The sequence below is a fragment of the Pseudophryne corroboree genome, chromosome 9 (genome assembly GCF_028390025.1).
Source record: "Pseudophryne corroboree isolate aPseCor3 chromosome 9, aPseCor3.hap2, whole genome shotgun sequence".
Lineage (NCBI taxonomy): Eukaryota > Metazoa > Chordata > Amphibia > Anura > Myobatrachidae > Pseudophryne > Pseudophryne corroboree.
Window position 1 is genome coordinate 199177697 of NC_086452.1, and position 15592 is coordinate 199193288.

Sequence of the window (15592 nt, forward strand, 5' to 3'; positions counted from 1 at the left end):
CAGGAAATGTAGGAATCGACCCAGTTGAATTTCCTCCGTCGGGCCTTACTGGCCTCGCACCACGCAACATATTTTCGCCAATTGCGGTGATAATGTTTTTGCGGTTACATCCTTCCTGGCTTTGATCAGGATAGGGATGACTTCATCCGGAATGCCTTTTTTCCTTCAGGATCCGGCGTTCAACCGCCATGCCGTCAAACGCAGCCGCGGTAAGTCTTGGAACAGACAGGGTCCTTGCTGGAGCAGGTCCCTTCTTAGAGGTAGAGGCCACGGATCCTCCGTGAGCATCTCTTGAAGTTCCGGTTACCAAGTCCTTCTTGGCCAATCCGGAGCCACGAATATAGTGCTTACTCCTCTCCATCTTATTAATCTCAGTACCTTGGGTATGAGAGGCAGAGGAGGGAACACATACCCTGACTGGTACACCCACGGTGTTACCAGAGCGTCTACAGCTATTGCCTGAGGGTCCCTGGACCTGGCGCAATACCTGTCGAGTTTTTCCCAACGGTTTATAATCATGTGGAAGACTTCTGGGTGAAGTCCCCACTCTCCCGGGTGGAGGTCGTGCTGAGGAAGTCTGCTTCCCAGTTGTCCACTCCCGGAATGAATACTGCCGACAGTGCTATCACATGATTTTCCGCCCAGCGAAGAATCCTTGCAGCTTCTGCCATTGCCCTCCTGCTTCTTGTGCCACCCTGTCTGTTTACGTGGGTGACTGCCGTGATGTTGTCCGACTGGATCAACACCGGCTGACCCTGAAGCAGAGGTCTTGCTAAGCTTAGAGCATTGTAAATGTCCCTTAGCTTCAGGATATTTATGTGAAGTGATGTCTCCAGGCTTGACCATAAGCCCTGGATAGTCCTTCCCTGTGTGACTGCTCCCCAGCCTCGCAGGCTGGCATCCGTGGTCACCAGGACCCAGTCCTGAATGCCGAATCTGCGGCCCTCTAGAAGATGAGCACTCTGCAACCAACACAGGAGGGACACCCTTGTCCTTGGTGACAGGGTTATCCGCTGATGCATCTGAAGATGCGACCCGGACCATTTGTCCAGCAGGTCCCACTGGAAAGTTCTTGCGTGGAATCTGCCGAATGGGATTGCTTCGTAGGAAGCCACCATTTTACCCAGAACCCTTGTGCATTGATGCACTGAGACTTGGCTCGGTTTTAGGAGGTTCCTGACTAGCTCGGATAACTCCCTGGCTTTCTCCTCCGGGAGAAACACATTTTTCTGGACTGTGTCCAGGATCATCCCTAGGAACAGAAGACAAGTCGTCGGAACCAGCTGCGATTTTGGAATATTGAGAATCCAATCGTGCTGCCGCAAACACTACCTGAGATAGTGCTACACCGACCTCCAACTGTTCCCTGGATCTTACCCTTATCAGGGAATTGTCCAAGTAAGGGATAACTAAAATTCCCTTCCTTCGAAGGAATATCATCATTTCGGCCATTACCTTGGTAAAGACCCGGGGTGCCGTGGACCATCCATACGGCAGCGTCTGAACTGATAGTGACAGTTCTGTACCATAAACCTGAGGTACCCTTGGTGAGAAGGGTAAATTTTGACATGAAGGTAAGCATCCTTGATGTCCCGAGACATCATGTAGTCCCCTTCTTCCAGGTTCGCAATCACTGCTCTGAGTGACTCAATCTTGAATTTGAACCTCTGTATGTAAGTGTTCAAAGATTTTAGATTTAGAATCGGTCTCACCGAGCCGTCCGGCTTCGGTACCACAACAGTGTGGAATAATACCCCGTTCCCTGTTGCAGGAGGGGTATCTTGATTATCACCTGCTGGGAATACAGCTTGTGAATGGCTTCCAAAACTGTCTCCCTGTCAGAAGGAGACATCGGTAAAGCCGACTTTAGGAAACGGCGAGGGGGAGACGTCTCGAATTCTAATTTGTACCCCTGAGATATCACCTGAAGGATCCAGGGGTCTACTTGCGAGTGAGCCCACTGCGCGCTGAAATTCATTGAGACGGGCCCCCCACCGTGCCTGATTCTGCTTGTAAAGCCCCAGCGTATACGGAGGGCTTGGCAGAGGCGGGAGAGGGTTTCTGTTCCTGGGAACTGGCTGATTTCTGCAGCCTTTTTCCTCTCCCTCTGTCACGGGGCAGAAATGAGGAACCTTTTGCCCGCTTGTCCACGAAAAGACTGCGCCTGATAATACGGCGTCTTCTCATGTTGAGAGGCGACCTGGGGTACAAACGTGGATTTCCCAGCTGTTGCCGTGGCCACCAGGTCTGAAAGACCGACCCCAAATAACTCCTCCCCTTAATAAGGCAATACTTCCAAATGTCGTTTGGAATACGCATCACCTGACCACTGACGTGTCCATAACCCTCTACTGGTAGAAATGGACAACGCACTTAGACTTGATGCCAGTCGGCAAATATTCCGCGGTGCATCACGCATATATAGAAATGCATCTTTTAAATGCTCTATAGGCAAAAATATACTGTCCCTATCTAGGGTATCAATATTTTCAGTCAGGGAATCCGACCACGCCAACCCAGCACTGCACATCCAGGCTGAGGCGATTGCTGGTCGCAGTATAACACCAGTATGTGTGTAAATACATTTTAGGATACCCTCCTGCTTTCTATCAGCAGGATCCTTAAGGGCGGCCATCTCAGGAGAGGGTAGAGCCCTTACAAGCGTGTGAGCGCTTTATCCACCCTAGGGGGTGTTTCCCAACGCACCCTAACCTCTGGCGGGAAAGGATATAATGCCAATAACATTTTAGAAATTATCAGTTGTTATCGGGGGAAACCCACGCATCATCACACCTCATTTAATTTCTCAGATTCAGGAAAACTACAGGTAGTTTTTCCTCACCGAACATAATACCCCTTTTTGGTGGTACTCGTATTATCAGAAATGTGTAAAACATTTTTCATTGCCTCAATCATGTAACGTGTGGCCCTACTGGAAGTCACATTTGTCTCTTCACCGTCGACACTGGAGTCAGTATCCGTGTCGGCGTCTATATCTGCCATCTGAGGTAACGGGCGCTTTAGAGCCCCTGACGGCCTATGAGACGTCTGGACAGGCACAAGCTGAGTAGCCGGCTGTCTCATGTCAACCACTGTCTTTTATACAGAGCTGACACTGTCACGTAATTTCTTCCAACAGTTCATCCACTCAGGTGTCGACCCCCTAGGGGGTGACATCACTATTACAGGCAATCTGCTCCGTCTCCACATAATTTTTCTCCTCATACATGTCGACACAAAAGTACCGACATACAGCACACACACAGGGAATGCTCTGATAGAGGACAGGACCCCACTAGCCCTTTGGGGAGACAGAGGGAGAGTTTGCCAGCACACACCAGAGCGCTATATATTACAGGGATAACCTTATAGAAGTGTTTTTCCCCTTATAGCTGCTGTATAGTTAATACTGCGCCTAATTAGTGCCCCCCTCTCTTTTTTAACCCTTTCTGTAGTGTAGTGACTGCAGGGGAGAGCCAGGGAGCTTCCCTCCAACGGAGCTGTGAGGGAAAATGGCGCCAGTGTGCTGAGGAGATAGGCTCCGCCCCCTTATCGGCGGCCTTATCTCCCGTTTTTCTATGTATTCTGGCAGGGGTTAAATGCATCCATATAGCCCAGGAGCTATATGTGATGCATTTTTTTTTGCCATCCAAGGTGTTTTTATTGCGTCTCAGGGCGCTCCCCCCCAGCGCCCTGCACCCTCAGTGACCGGAGTGTGAAGTGTGCTGAGAGCAATGGCGCACAGCTGCAGTGCTGTGCGCTACCTTGTTGAAGACAGGACGTCTTCTGCCGCCGATTTTCCGGACCTCTTCTGCCTTCTGGCTCTGTAAGGGGGCCGGCGGCGCGGCTCTGGGACCCATCCAAGCTGGGCCTGTGATCGTCCCTCTGGAGCTAATGTCCAGTAGCCTAAGAAGCCCAATCCACTCTGCACGCAGGTGAGTTCGCTTCTTCTCCCCTTAGTCCCTCGATGCAGTGAGCCTGTTGCCAGCAGGTCTCACTGAAAATAAAAAACCTAAACTAAAACTTTCACTAAGAAGCTCAGGAGAGCCCCTAGTGTGCACCCTTCTCGTTCGGGCACAGAGATCTAACTGAGGCTTGGAGGAGGGTCATAGGGGGAGGAGCCAGTGCACACCAGATAGTCCTAAAGCTTTCTTTAGATGTGCCCAGTCTCCTGCGGAGCCGCTATTCCCCATGGTCCTTACGGAGTCCCCAGCATCCACTTAGGACGTTAGAGAAAATTAATGTTATATTTGAAATCAGCACACCAAATATACATAATATTAGCTCAAAAATCCTCAGCACCAAAACACCTGTTGGCCTGTGCAATCTTTTATGGTAGCGTCTAGTTTCTCTTCGGGCAGAGGACCTTTCCCATAACCCCCTGGGTCCATGTCACAATCTATTTGGAATAGAAAAGTGTGGAGTGAAGCGTAGCGGAGCGAGACACCGAGCCTGAAGCGTGGAGAGCGAAGCGAGCCCGCAAGGGTCCAATGCTGCATAGAAAAAAATAAATTCCCCTAAACGAACGGAGAACTAAGAAAACATTTAGGAGCCGTAAGGGCAGAAGTTCTCTCCTGCCCTCTCGTTTTGTCACGTCCAGGTCCTTAGCACGAAGGTAACATAGACACAACCGTTTAGTTGTGCCCGGTACTATCCCTATGTTCCCTTCGTGATCAGCACCAGGAAGTGACCGCCCGTGACTTCACCAAGCAGCGTCTAACAGTCGCCATCTTTGACCCTGGCAACTGCCATCTCCCCGCCCCCCAATATAATGCTCCGTCAGCTTTGCTGTGACTGGTGTCCGTGCCGCGGATGTCAGACCAGGAATACTTTGTGTGATTGGTTGCCAAGTGCCTGTGTGTCAGCCGCTCGCAACTCCGCCGGAAGGAGGAAGCGGCCCGGAGCCGGAGCTCAGTACGGTCGGTAGTACGGAGGAGAGACAGGCAGGTTACTGGGCGCCCAAACAGAAGACAGTCCGTGTCCTGGGTGCGGCAGATCCTGGGATACGTAAGAGGTGTCAGGGTGCCTGGTCACCGGGTCTCACGCTGCTCGGGTGTCGCCAGTATCTGGTGTCAGGATGTTGCCGCTGTCTATAAAGGACGATGAGTACAAACCGCCCAAATTCAACCTGCTGCGGAAAGTTTCCGGCTGGGTGAGGTAGGTGCGCCCTGTACACGTGGCACTGCCTCTGTATGTGCGGATTACCTGTATATACTTGTGTCCTCCATACACCCCTCACCTGTGCCTGTATCCCCCATACACCCCTCACCTGTACATCACCTATACCCGTAACCCCCATACACCCCTCAATTGTACACCACCTATACCTGAATCCTCCATACACCCCTCACCTGTACATCACCTATACCTGTATCCCCCATACACCCCTCAATTGTACATCACCTATACCTGTATCCCCCATACACCCCTCAATTGTACACCACCTATACCTGTATCCCCCATACACCCCTCAATTGTACACCACCTATACCTGTATCCCCCATACACCCCTCAATTGTACACCACCTATACCTGTATCCCCCATACACCCCTCAATTGTACACCACCTATACCTGTATCCCCCATACACCCCTCAATTGTACATCAGCTATACCTGTACCCCCCCATACACCCCTCACCTGTACATCACCTATACTTGAATCCTCCATACACCCCTCATCTCTTCATGACCTATACCTGTATCCTCCACAAACGCACCTCTCCTGTACATCACCTGAGCATCACCTATACCCTCCATACACCACTCACCTGTACATCACCTATACCCATATCCTCCCCACACGCCTCCTCTGTACATCACCTATACCCATATCCTCCCCACACGGCTCCTCTGTACATCACCTATACCCGTATCCTCCACACATGCCTCCTCTGTACATCACCTATACCCGTATCCTCCACACATGCCTCCTCTGTACATCACCTATACCCGTATCCTCCACACATGCCTCCTCTGTACATCACCTATACCCGTATCCTCCACACATGCCTCCTCTGTACATCACCTATACCCGTATCCTCCACACATGCCTCCTCTGTACATCACCTATGCCCGTATCCTCCACACACGCCTCCTCTGTACATCACCTATGCCCGTATCCTCCACACACGCCTCCTCTGTACATCACCTATGCCCGTATCCTCCACACACGCCTCCTCTGTACATCACCTATGCCCGTATCCTCCACACACGCCTCCTCTGTACATCACCTATGCCCGTATCCTCCACACACGCCTCCTCTGTACATCACCTATGCCCGTATCCTCCACACACGCCTCCTCTGTACATCACCTATGCCCGTATCCTCCACACACGCCTCCTCTGTACATCACCTATGCCCGTATCCTCCACACATGCCTCCTCTGTACATCACCTATGCCCGTATCCTCCACACATGCCTCCTCTGTACATCACCTATGCCCGTATCCTCCACACATGCCTCCTCTGTACATCACCTATGCCCGTATCCTCCACACATGCCTCCTCTGTACATCACCTATGCCCGTATCCTCCACACACGCCTCCTCTGTACATCACCTATGCCCGTATCCTCCACACACGCCTCCTCTGTACATCACCTATGCCCGTATCCTCCACACACGCCTCCTCTGTACATCACCTATACCCGTATCCTCCACACACGCCTCCTCTGTACATCACCTATACCCATATCCTCTCTCACACGCCTCCTCTGTACATCACCTATACCCGTATCCTCCACACACGCCTCTTCTGTACATCACCTATACCTCCCATACACCCCTCACCTGTACATCACCTATACCTCCCATACACCCCTCACCTGTACATCACCTATACCTGTATCCCCCATACACCCCCCACTTGTACATCACCTATACCTGTATCCCCCATACACCCCCCACTTGTACATCAGCTATACCTGTATCCCCCCATACACCCCTCACCTGTACATCAGCTATACCTGTATCCCCCCATACACCCCTCACCTGTACATCACCTATACCTGTATCCCCCATACACCCCTCACCTGTACATCACCTATATCTCCCATACACCCCTCACCTGTACATCACCTATACCTCCCATACACCCCTCACCTGTACATCACCTATACCTGTATCCCCCATACACCCCCCACTTGTACATCACCTATACCTGTATCCCCCATGCACCCCTCACCTGTACATCACCTATACCTCCCATACACCCCTCACCTGTACATCACCTATACCTGTATCCCCCATACACCCCCCACTTGTACATCACCTATACCTGTATCCCCCATGCACCCCTCACCTGTACATCACCTATACCTGTATCGATCCTAACTGCCGGGATGCTGATGCCAGTTATTCTGATTGTCTGCATCCGGACTGTCAGGATCCTGTACCCAACCAAGCTGTGTACCTCCTATGCACGCACACCCGGGATTTTGGTACATGTGAAAGGACACAACTCGGGATGCTTTTTACCAGGGTCGGGCTGAGGCCTGGGAATTTGCCGGCTAATAGACCTGGCAATTTCCCAGGTCGTGAGTCTGAAAGGTGCATTAGTGACAGTCGTGATTATGTCGAAAAGGATGAATGTCTCAGAAGGCCTTGTACATCAAAAACAAACGAAAATGTGAAGAAAAAAAAATTCTTTTACAAAATGACTGTCGACTCCGCATCCAAATTATAGCAGTAATGGTAAACATTGACAAACTATCAGGCAAGTTTTGCATCAAGATCTTAACATGACAAAAGTTTGTGCGAAAATGGTTCCAAGGCGTCTCACTGCTGAGCAGAGAGAAAGTCAAAAGCAAATCTGTTGAGACGTTTTGGAACAATTTCTAGAGGATTCACATTTTTTAGACAGTTATTAACTGTGATGAAACATGGATCTTCCAGTATGATCCGGAGTCAAATTTGACTCAGGATCATACTGGTCCATGAACTGTAAAACACTATCACAAGAATGAATAAAGTATGTCAAAGCAATCCAGATTCAATGTCATTTAATTGTTTTCTTTGATATCAAAGGTGTTATTTTGGCAAGACTGGGTGCCAGAACGCACAATAGTGAATCAATATTACTACAAAAATGTGCTGGCTACTTTGTGGGAAAGAATCAGAAGAAAGAGGCCAGAGTTGTGGATAAATGGTTTCATCCTCCATCAGGACAACACACCAGCCCACACAGCTCTCTCTGTGAAGCAATATTTGTCTGAGAAACAGGTTGCAGTGCTAGAGCACCCTCCATACTCACCAGACCTAGCACTGTGACTTCTTTCTTTTCCCTAAAGCCAGATGTGTGCTCAAGGGAACCCATTTTACTTCAGTTAGTGAGATAAAGAAGAAAATGATGGAGCTGTTGAGACAGCTGCCATATAATGAGCTACAGCACGGCTTTGACCAATGGAAAATAAGAATTCAGCGGTGTGTGGATTTTGAAAGGGCATACATAGAAGGGGAACAGAGTTTAAATTAGAAATGTGCAGCTACAGATTTACTGTGAACTCAAAATGGCATCTTATTGGCTATCTGGCTGTCACATGTTTTGGATAATCAATAAGAAAAATCCGGATAAATCCAAAATTGCGCTAATTTGGCATTAAGAATTGAGTTAATCCAAACCTGCACATCTCTAGTTAAAATGTACTTAATATAAGTAAATGATAGCATCAGTCTCGTTATTTAATAGCCACCCCTAGCTCATCTGCGTTGGTGCAGGTCAGTCATGTACAGCCTGTCTCTTCCGTGCACATAGGTACATCAGTCATGGTTCAGGCCAGCTGTTTTTCTCTTCCACACACACACACACACTTGTCTTAGTACAGGTCAGAAGTGTACCGTCTACACCACATACAGATATATCATTCATGGTGCAGATCAGCTGTGTACCTACCCCGCACACACCTATATGTCTGTGATTGTGATTCTGCAATGTTGGAGATATTCAGTTACATTGTTCTATGTAAAAGTGGTTTGTATACACAGGAGTAGCAGTATGTTGCAGAGAGGATTAAAATGTTTTATATGCATTATAAGGACTTTAAATCTATAAACATACCCTTTTCCTGGGCCAGTCATGTGAGAGACATTTCTCTAAGACCACAGTGACAGGAAATAATCCTGTGTGTTTAGTCACTCATCCTGTGGATGCTAGCAACGCGCACTATTACACATAGCCAAGTTGTTGTTATGACCTAGTCCTCACATAAGGCAAGGCAGCCGCTAGATGGTGGGTGGTTCTTTTAAAGCTGTCACTTTTGTGTTGCATGTGACTTTTTCTCTCTCTTCCTCAGGTCAATCTTCTCCGATTCTACATCCAGGAATTTATTCTGCTTCCTCTGTTTGAATCTATCCTTTGCATTTGTAGAACTTTTTTATGGGATATGGAGCAACAGGTAATAGTATACATGTTAGGATATTACAAGCATACCTTTGTAATTTATTCCTTATATAATTATCCCACAAACATGTGGGCTGGTTTAGTCCACATCCAATTAATGTAATATGTGGTATCCTATTGAGCCTGTATATAGTATTTAATGTATAGTCATTATTCACTAAATCAAATCTGCCTCTGTTGTTACAGATTACAGGTAATGTGTGTTCTCTTTATTGTGGCTAAGGTTGTTGTAACACTCATGTCTTGGTACGGAAGTGCTAAGAATGATTCTCATCAGACCCATTCTGTGTTTTTGTCCTGTTACATTACCTCACAAATACAGTATTGTCCTTACTACCTGTCTGACAGGCTGACATTTAAATTGTTATCAGTGACCTTAATAAAAAAATAATTATACACATTATTTATGTGACGTCTCTAATTTATAATAGGTGCTTCCAGAGACTGGCTTATGTTCTTTGATTATGTATCCTGGTGTGGAAACGTACACCTTTAATTCCACCAAAGTTAATGTTCCAGGAAGCTATTTCTAAAGAACTTTGTTTTTCCTGTACATGCTAGGCTCCCAAAGCATTTAACCCATGACAATAGCTGACAGGGGAGGGGGGGGGGGGTGTATGCAATAAAAAAATTAAATTTTTCGTTCTTTTTTTTTTAGGGCGACTGGGGATTCACCCTATGCAATAGCAGGACCATTTTCTTTTCGCCTAGGCGAAACATTCGGCGGGAGCGAAAAACACGTGGCTCGGCGATTCCACGTGTTTTCGCACCTGCGCGATTTTGAGGCATTTTTCGCCAATGCCTTTTCACACAAAAAAAAGTGAAAAGGCATTAATAACAGGCGAAAACAGCCCTCAATTGAATACACATCGGGGGTATATTCAATAGTTCAAAAAATGCCGGAGCTAATTGAATAACCCCCTAAATCTAACATTGTCTAAGTTTTATTTGAAATATATTATTTAGGTGGCATAACTTTGCTGGCGTAGGCCTTCAGCCTAGAAGTTACAAGTGTTGTAGAGACTGTTGCATAAGCATCTTCATCCCCTTCCCCTCCCCCTCCCTGCCCCCATTCTAGTGTGCTCTGTGATAACACAATATATATGAGGTGTAGTGAGAAGAGAACTTCTGAAAAAGCACAAAGGTAATGTAATCTCCAGATTGGACAGATTAGCCTGTGATGTGCTTATCAGTTATTACGCTTTTTAAGATGTGCATAAAAAAAAAAAAAAAAATACAAATAGAAAAGTAAGCATAACTCCCAACTTATGAGTCTAAATTCAGCACCCCTTTCAGGTGCCTCGGACGCGTGCTTGATAAACTGGCATAGCATTGTGGGAAATGGATGTGTCCTTACATCACACTCCAGTTTCAATCACTCTGGGGGCATACCCAGCTCTCCCTAAGATACTGGCCTGCCCCCATACTATGTAGATGTGAGAGTGCTCCCAAACACCTCTCCACCCACTGCTTGAGAGTGGGAGGTTGGAACAGTACCCGTAAAGTGGGACTGTCTTGTCCAAAGTGGGACAGTTTGGTGGGGGTGGGGTATGCATATGGGTGGAGGTGGCATTCAAGTTGTCATGGATTTTGAGTATTTACTTACAGATCTATCCTAGAATTACTATCTAGAAGCACTGGGCCAGGTTCAGATGGAAAAAGCGTAGCTGCTTCTTCCAACATATGGTAATGCAGCAAAGAGTGTCTAGTATAAGTAGACGCTTCCTGCATTTATGTGTGATCCTCTACTGCATACAGCTGGGTAACCCTGAGGCTGTCTGCCTCAGCTCCGTCACTGAGGCCAGGAAATGTCAGTCAGAAGATGTAGACCTTGGCCTCAGCACTTCCACAAAACTGAGATGACACACCAAACAGGTTTGACTTTATTTGTTAGCCAGTGTCTTTCTTTGCGTTCAGATGGTATTTGGAGATCAGTCCATGGATCTCGGTGCGTTTCAGTTCTGTAAAAACAGATGGAATAGAGCAAGTCAGTGTTTTGAAATTTTGCAGTGTTCTGATAAGTTACAACTTGGGGCCTTAAGGGCCTAATTCAGCATGGATTGCAAAAGCAAAATCTTTCTCTAATGGGCAAAACCATGTTGCACTGCAGGTGGGGCAGATGTAACGTGCAGAAAGATTTAGATTTGGGTGAGTTATATTCAGGGGCGGATTGGGAAACGAAAGTGGCCCTGGAAAAATTTCTAAAAGTGGCCTCATGTGGGTGGCACCAAACCAACTGTAGGCGGAACCAATACCAAAGTAGGCGGGATTAATACTTCAAATTAATATTACACCTCATAACCCAGTGATCACGCTGAGCCGAAAAAAAAGTGGGTCCCAGGGACCCCTCACTTTTAAAAATTGGGGTCCTACCTGTCCTATTCTGGGTCCCATCGGAATGAAGGTTCTTATTAATCTTATTAATGATTCAAATATAAAAACACAGTTGATTTGGACATTTAACCCATTTAACCCATGACAATAGGTTGCAAAGGGGAGGGGGGGTGGGGTGACAGTGCTGCTGGGCTGTGTAGCATACAGGACACCCTGCACCAGAGCTGTAACTAGACATTTTGGCGCCCTTTGGCAGAAACAGAATTGGTGCTCCACCTGCTATACCCAAAAGAAGGGACAGTGCGCGCGAAGGAGCGCAGCAAAAATTGAGGGGAGTGGCTTTGTGGGGAAGGGGCGTGGCCACATAATAGTACCAATTAACATTACACCACACAGTAGTGCCACTTATACACATTGCACCAGGTAGAACCTCCTATACACACTGCGCCAGGTAAAGCACGTTATACACTTTGTGCCGGGCAGAGCACATTATACACATTGCACCTTGTACAGCACGTTACACACTTTGCACCAGGTAGAGCACGTTACACACTTTGCACCAGGTAGAGCACGTTACACACTTTGCACCAGGTAAAGCACGTTGCACACTTTGCACCAGGTAAAGCACGTTGCACACTTTGCACCAGGTAAAGCAAGTTACACACTTTGCACCAGGTAAAGCAAGTTACACACTTTGCACCAGGTAAAGCACGTTATACACTTTGCACCAGGTAGAGCACGTTACACACTTTGCGCCAGGTAAAGCACGTTATACACATTGCACCAGGTAGAGCTCGTTACACACATTGCACCAGGTAGAGCACATAGACATACATTAAACAACCCCCCCAAAAAATGTAGTCTGCGTCATTACACACATAAAGACCTGTTATATGCAGTACTAAGCTCGATGTGATTTGGTCTATAGCAGAACAAAGACAGACTAGAACCATCCACCTGGGGCAGAAAGGGAATGGGTGCCAACCAGCCAGGTAAAGGGTGTCAACCACCCAGGGGGAGGGGTGAGGGGGCACACTGTTGCCGGGGGGAGGGGTGAGGGGGCACACTGTTGCCGGGGGGAGGGATGAGGGGGCACACTGTTGCCGGGGGGAGGGATGAGGGGGCACACTGATGCCGGGGGTAGGGATGAGGGGGGGCACACTGATGCCGGGGGGAGGGATGAGGGGGCACACTGATGCCGGGGGGAGGGATGAGGGGGCACACTGATGCCGGGGGGAGGGTTGAGGGGGCACACTGTTGGCCAGGGGGAGAGATGAGGGGGCACACTGCTGGCCAGGGGGAGGGATGAGGGGGCACACTGCTGGCCAGGGGGAGGGATGAGGGGGCACACTGCTGGCCAGGGGGAGGGATGAGGGGGCACACTGCTGGCCAGGGGGAGGGATGAGGGGGCACACTGCTGGCCAGGGGGAGGGATGAGGGGGCACACTGATGCCGGGGGGAGGGATGAGGGGGCACACTGCTGGCCAGTGGGAGGGGATGAGGGGGCACACTGCTGGCCAGTAGGAGGGGATGAGGGGGCACACTGCTGGCCATGTGGGGGGGATGAGGGGGTACACTGTTGGCCAGGGGGAGGGATGAGGGGGCACAATGCTGCTGACAGGAGGGGGAGATGGGGACACTCCAATGCTGTCAGGGGGAGATAGGGGGGGGTGTTCAAGCTGGTACTGGCAGGGGGAGATAGGGGGTCACACTGGCACTCAGGGGGTCACCAGTAAGCAGGTGACAGGGAGGAGGGGGTATGGCCGGCTCTCCTGACAGCGGCCGCTGCCCGGCTCACTAATAAGCATGTGATGTGGAGGGCGGGCCGGCTGGCTCTCCTGGCCGCGGCACTCACAAGTTGGCAGGTGACGTGGAGGGGGATGGTGCCACTCATAACAGGCGGCCCCGGACCCCGATCGGCCCGCCGGGGTATTCCCCGGTAAAGGCAATGGCCAATCCGGCCCTGGTTATATTGTTTCTGTGCAGGGTAAATACTGGCTGCTTTATTTTTATACTGCAGTTTAGTTTTCAGTTTGAACACACTCTACTCAAATCTAACACTCTCTGCATATGTTATGGGGTATATGCAATTCACGGCGAATCGCGGCAAATTATCGCCGTTTTTTAATTCGACACAATTCGACAGGTGAATTCCGGCAGGTGGCTGCCGGAATTCACCATATTCAATGAAAAACGGATTCGACAGTCCCGCGTGCGAAAATCGTCCGATTTGCCGGATTTTGCCGCGATTTAAAAAAACGGGGAAAAACCCGGAAAAAAAAATGGCGTGGGGTCCCCCCTCCAAAGCATAACCAGCCTCGGGCTCTTCGAGCTGGTTCTAAAAATGTGGGGGAAAATTGGGCAGGGATCCCCCGTATTTTTAAAACCAGCACCGGGCTCTGCGCCTGGTGCTGGTGCAAAAAATACGGGGGACAAAACAAGTAGGGGTCCCCCGTATTTTTCACACCAGCATCGGGCTCCACTAGCTGGACAGATAATGTCACAGCCGGGGGTCACTTTTATACAGTGCCCTGCGGCCGTGGCATTAAATATCCAACTAGTCACCCCTGGCCGGGGTACCCTGGGGGAGTGGGGACCCCTTCAATCAAGGGGTCCCCCAGCCACCCAAGGGCCAGGGGTGAAGCCCGAGGCTGTCCCCCCCCCCCCCCCATCCAAAGGCTGCGGATGGGAGGCTGATAGCCTTGAGTAAAATGACAAGAATATTGTTTTTTCCAGCAGTACTACAAGTCCCAGCAAGCCTCCCCCGCAAGCTGGTACTTGGCGAACCACAAGTACCAGCATGCGGGAGAAAACCGGGGAAAAAATACCCAAATAAAAACAGGACACACACACCGTGACAAGTAAAACTTTATTACACACTGCCAACACACACATACTTACCTATGTTGACACGCCGACTGCCACGGTCTCCGACGATCCGAGGGTACCTGTGAAAACAATTATACTCACTCACCTTCCAGCGTCCAGAGGTACATCCACGTCCAGAGATAATCCACGAACTTGTTAAAAAAAGAAAACGAACACCCGTTCCATGCCGGACTGAAAGGGGTCCCATGCATTCACATGAGACCCCTTTCCACGAATGCCGGGACATCACGTGACTCCTGTCACTGAAGTCCCTTCAGCCAATCAGGAAGCGCTACTTCCGTGGCGCTCACCTGATTGGCTGTGCGCTGTCTGAGCTGTCAGACAGCGCATCGCAAAGCCGCTCCATTAGTTTCAATGGTGGGAACTTTGCCGTCAGCGGTGGGGTTACCCGCGGTCAGCCGCTGACCGGCGGGTGACCACCGCTAGCCGCTAAGTTCCCACCATTGAATATAATGGACGGAGCTGTGCGATGCGCTGTCTGAGTTTAGACAGCGCACAGCCAATCAGGTGAGCGCAACGAAGTTGCGCTTCCTGATTGGCTTTAGAGACCTTTGTGTGACAGCTGTCACTGACAGGTCTCATTCGTGGAAAGGGGTCTCATGTGTCAGCATGGGACCCCTTTCAGTCCGGTGGTCCGGGTGTTCGTTTTCTTTTTTTGCCAAGTCCGTGGATTTATCTCTGGACCATGGCTGAGGTGAGTATATTGATCTTTTCTTTTCAGGTATCCGTGGATTCTACATGGAGAAGAGGACCGATGTCGGCGTGTGAACATAGGTAAGTATGTGTGTGTCGGCAGTGTGTAATAAAGTTTTACTGTCACGGTGTCTGTGTCCTGTTTTTATTTGGGTATTTTTTTTCCAGTAGAACTACAGGTACCAGTGGGCCCGTTTTTCTCCCGCATGCTGGTACTTGTGGTTCTCCAAGTACCAGCTTGCGGGGGAGGCTTGCTGGGACTTGTAGTTCTTCTGGAAA

General features: G+C 49.3%; 1 protein-coding gene across 1 annotated transcript in view; it reads left to right on the forward strand.

Moving 5' to 3' along the window:
• Positions 1-4660: 4660 nt before the first annotated feature.
• The window catches only part of SLC30A7 (solute carrier family 30 member 7), a 100563-nt gene continuing 89631 nt past the window's right edge, over positions 4661-15592 (forward strand). Inside the window, exons 1-2 of the mRNA XM_063940088.1 lie at positions 4661-5157; positions 9291-9392. Of these exons, the coding sequence (XP_063796158.1) occupies positions 5078-5157; positions 9291-9392 (182 nt within the window). The 5' untranslated portion in view covers positions 4661-5077. The remainder of the gene's footprint in view (positions 5158-9290; positions 9393-15592) is intronic.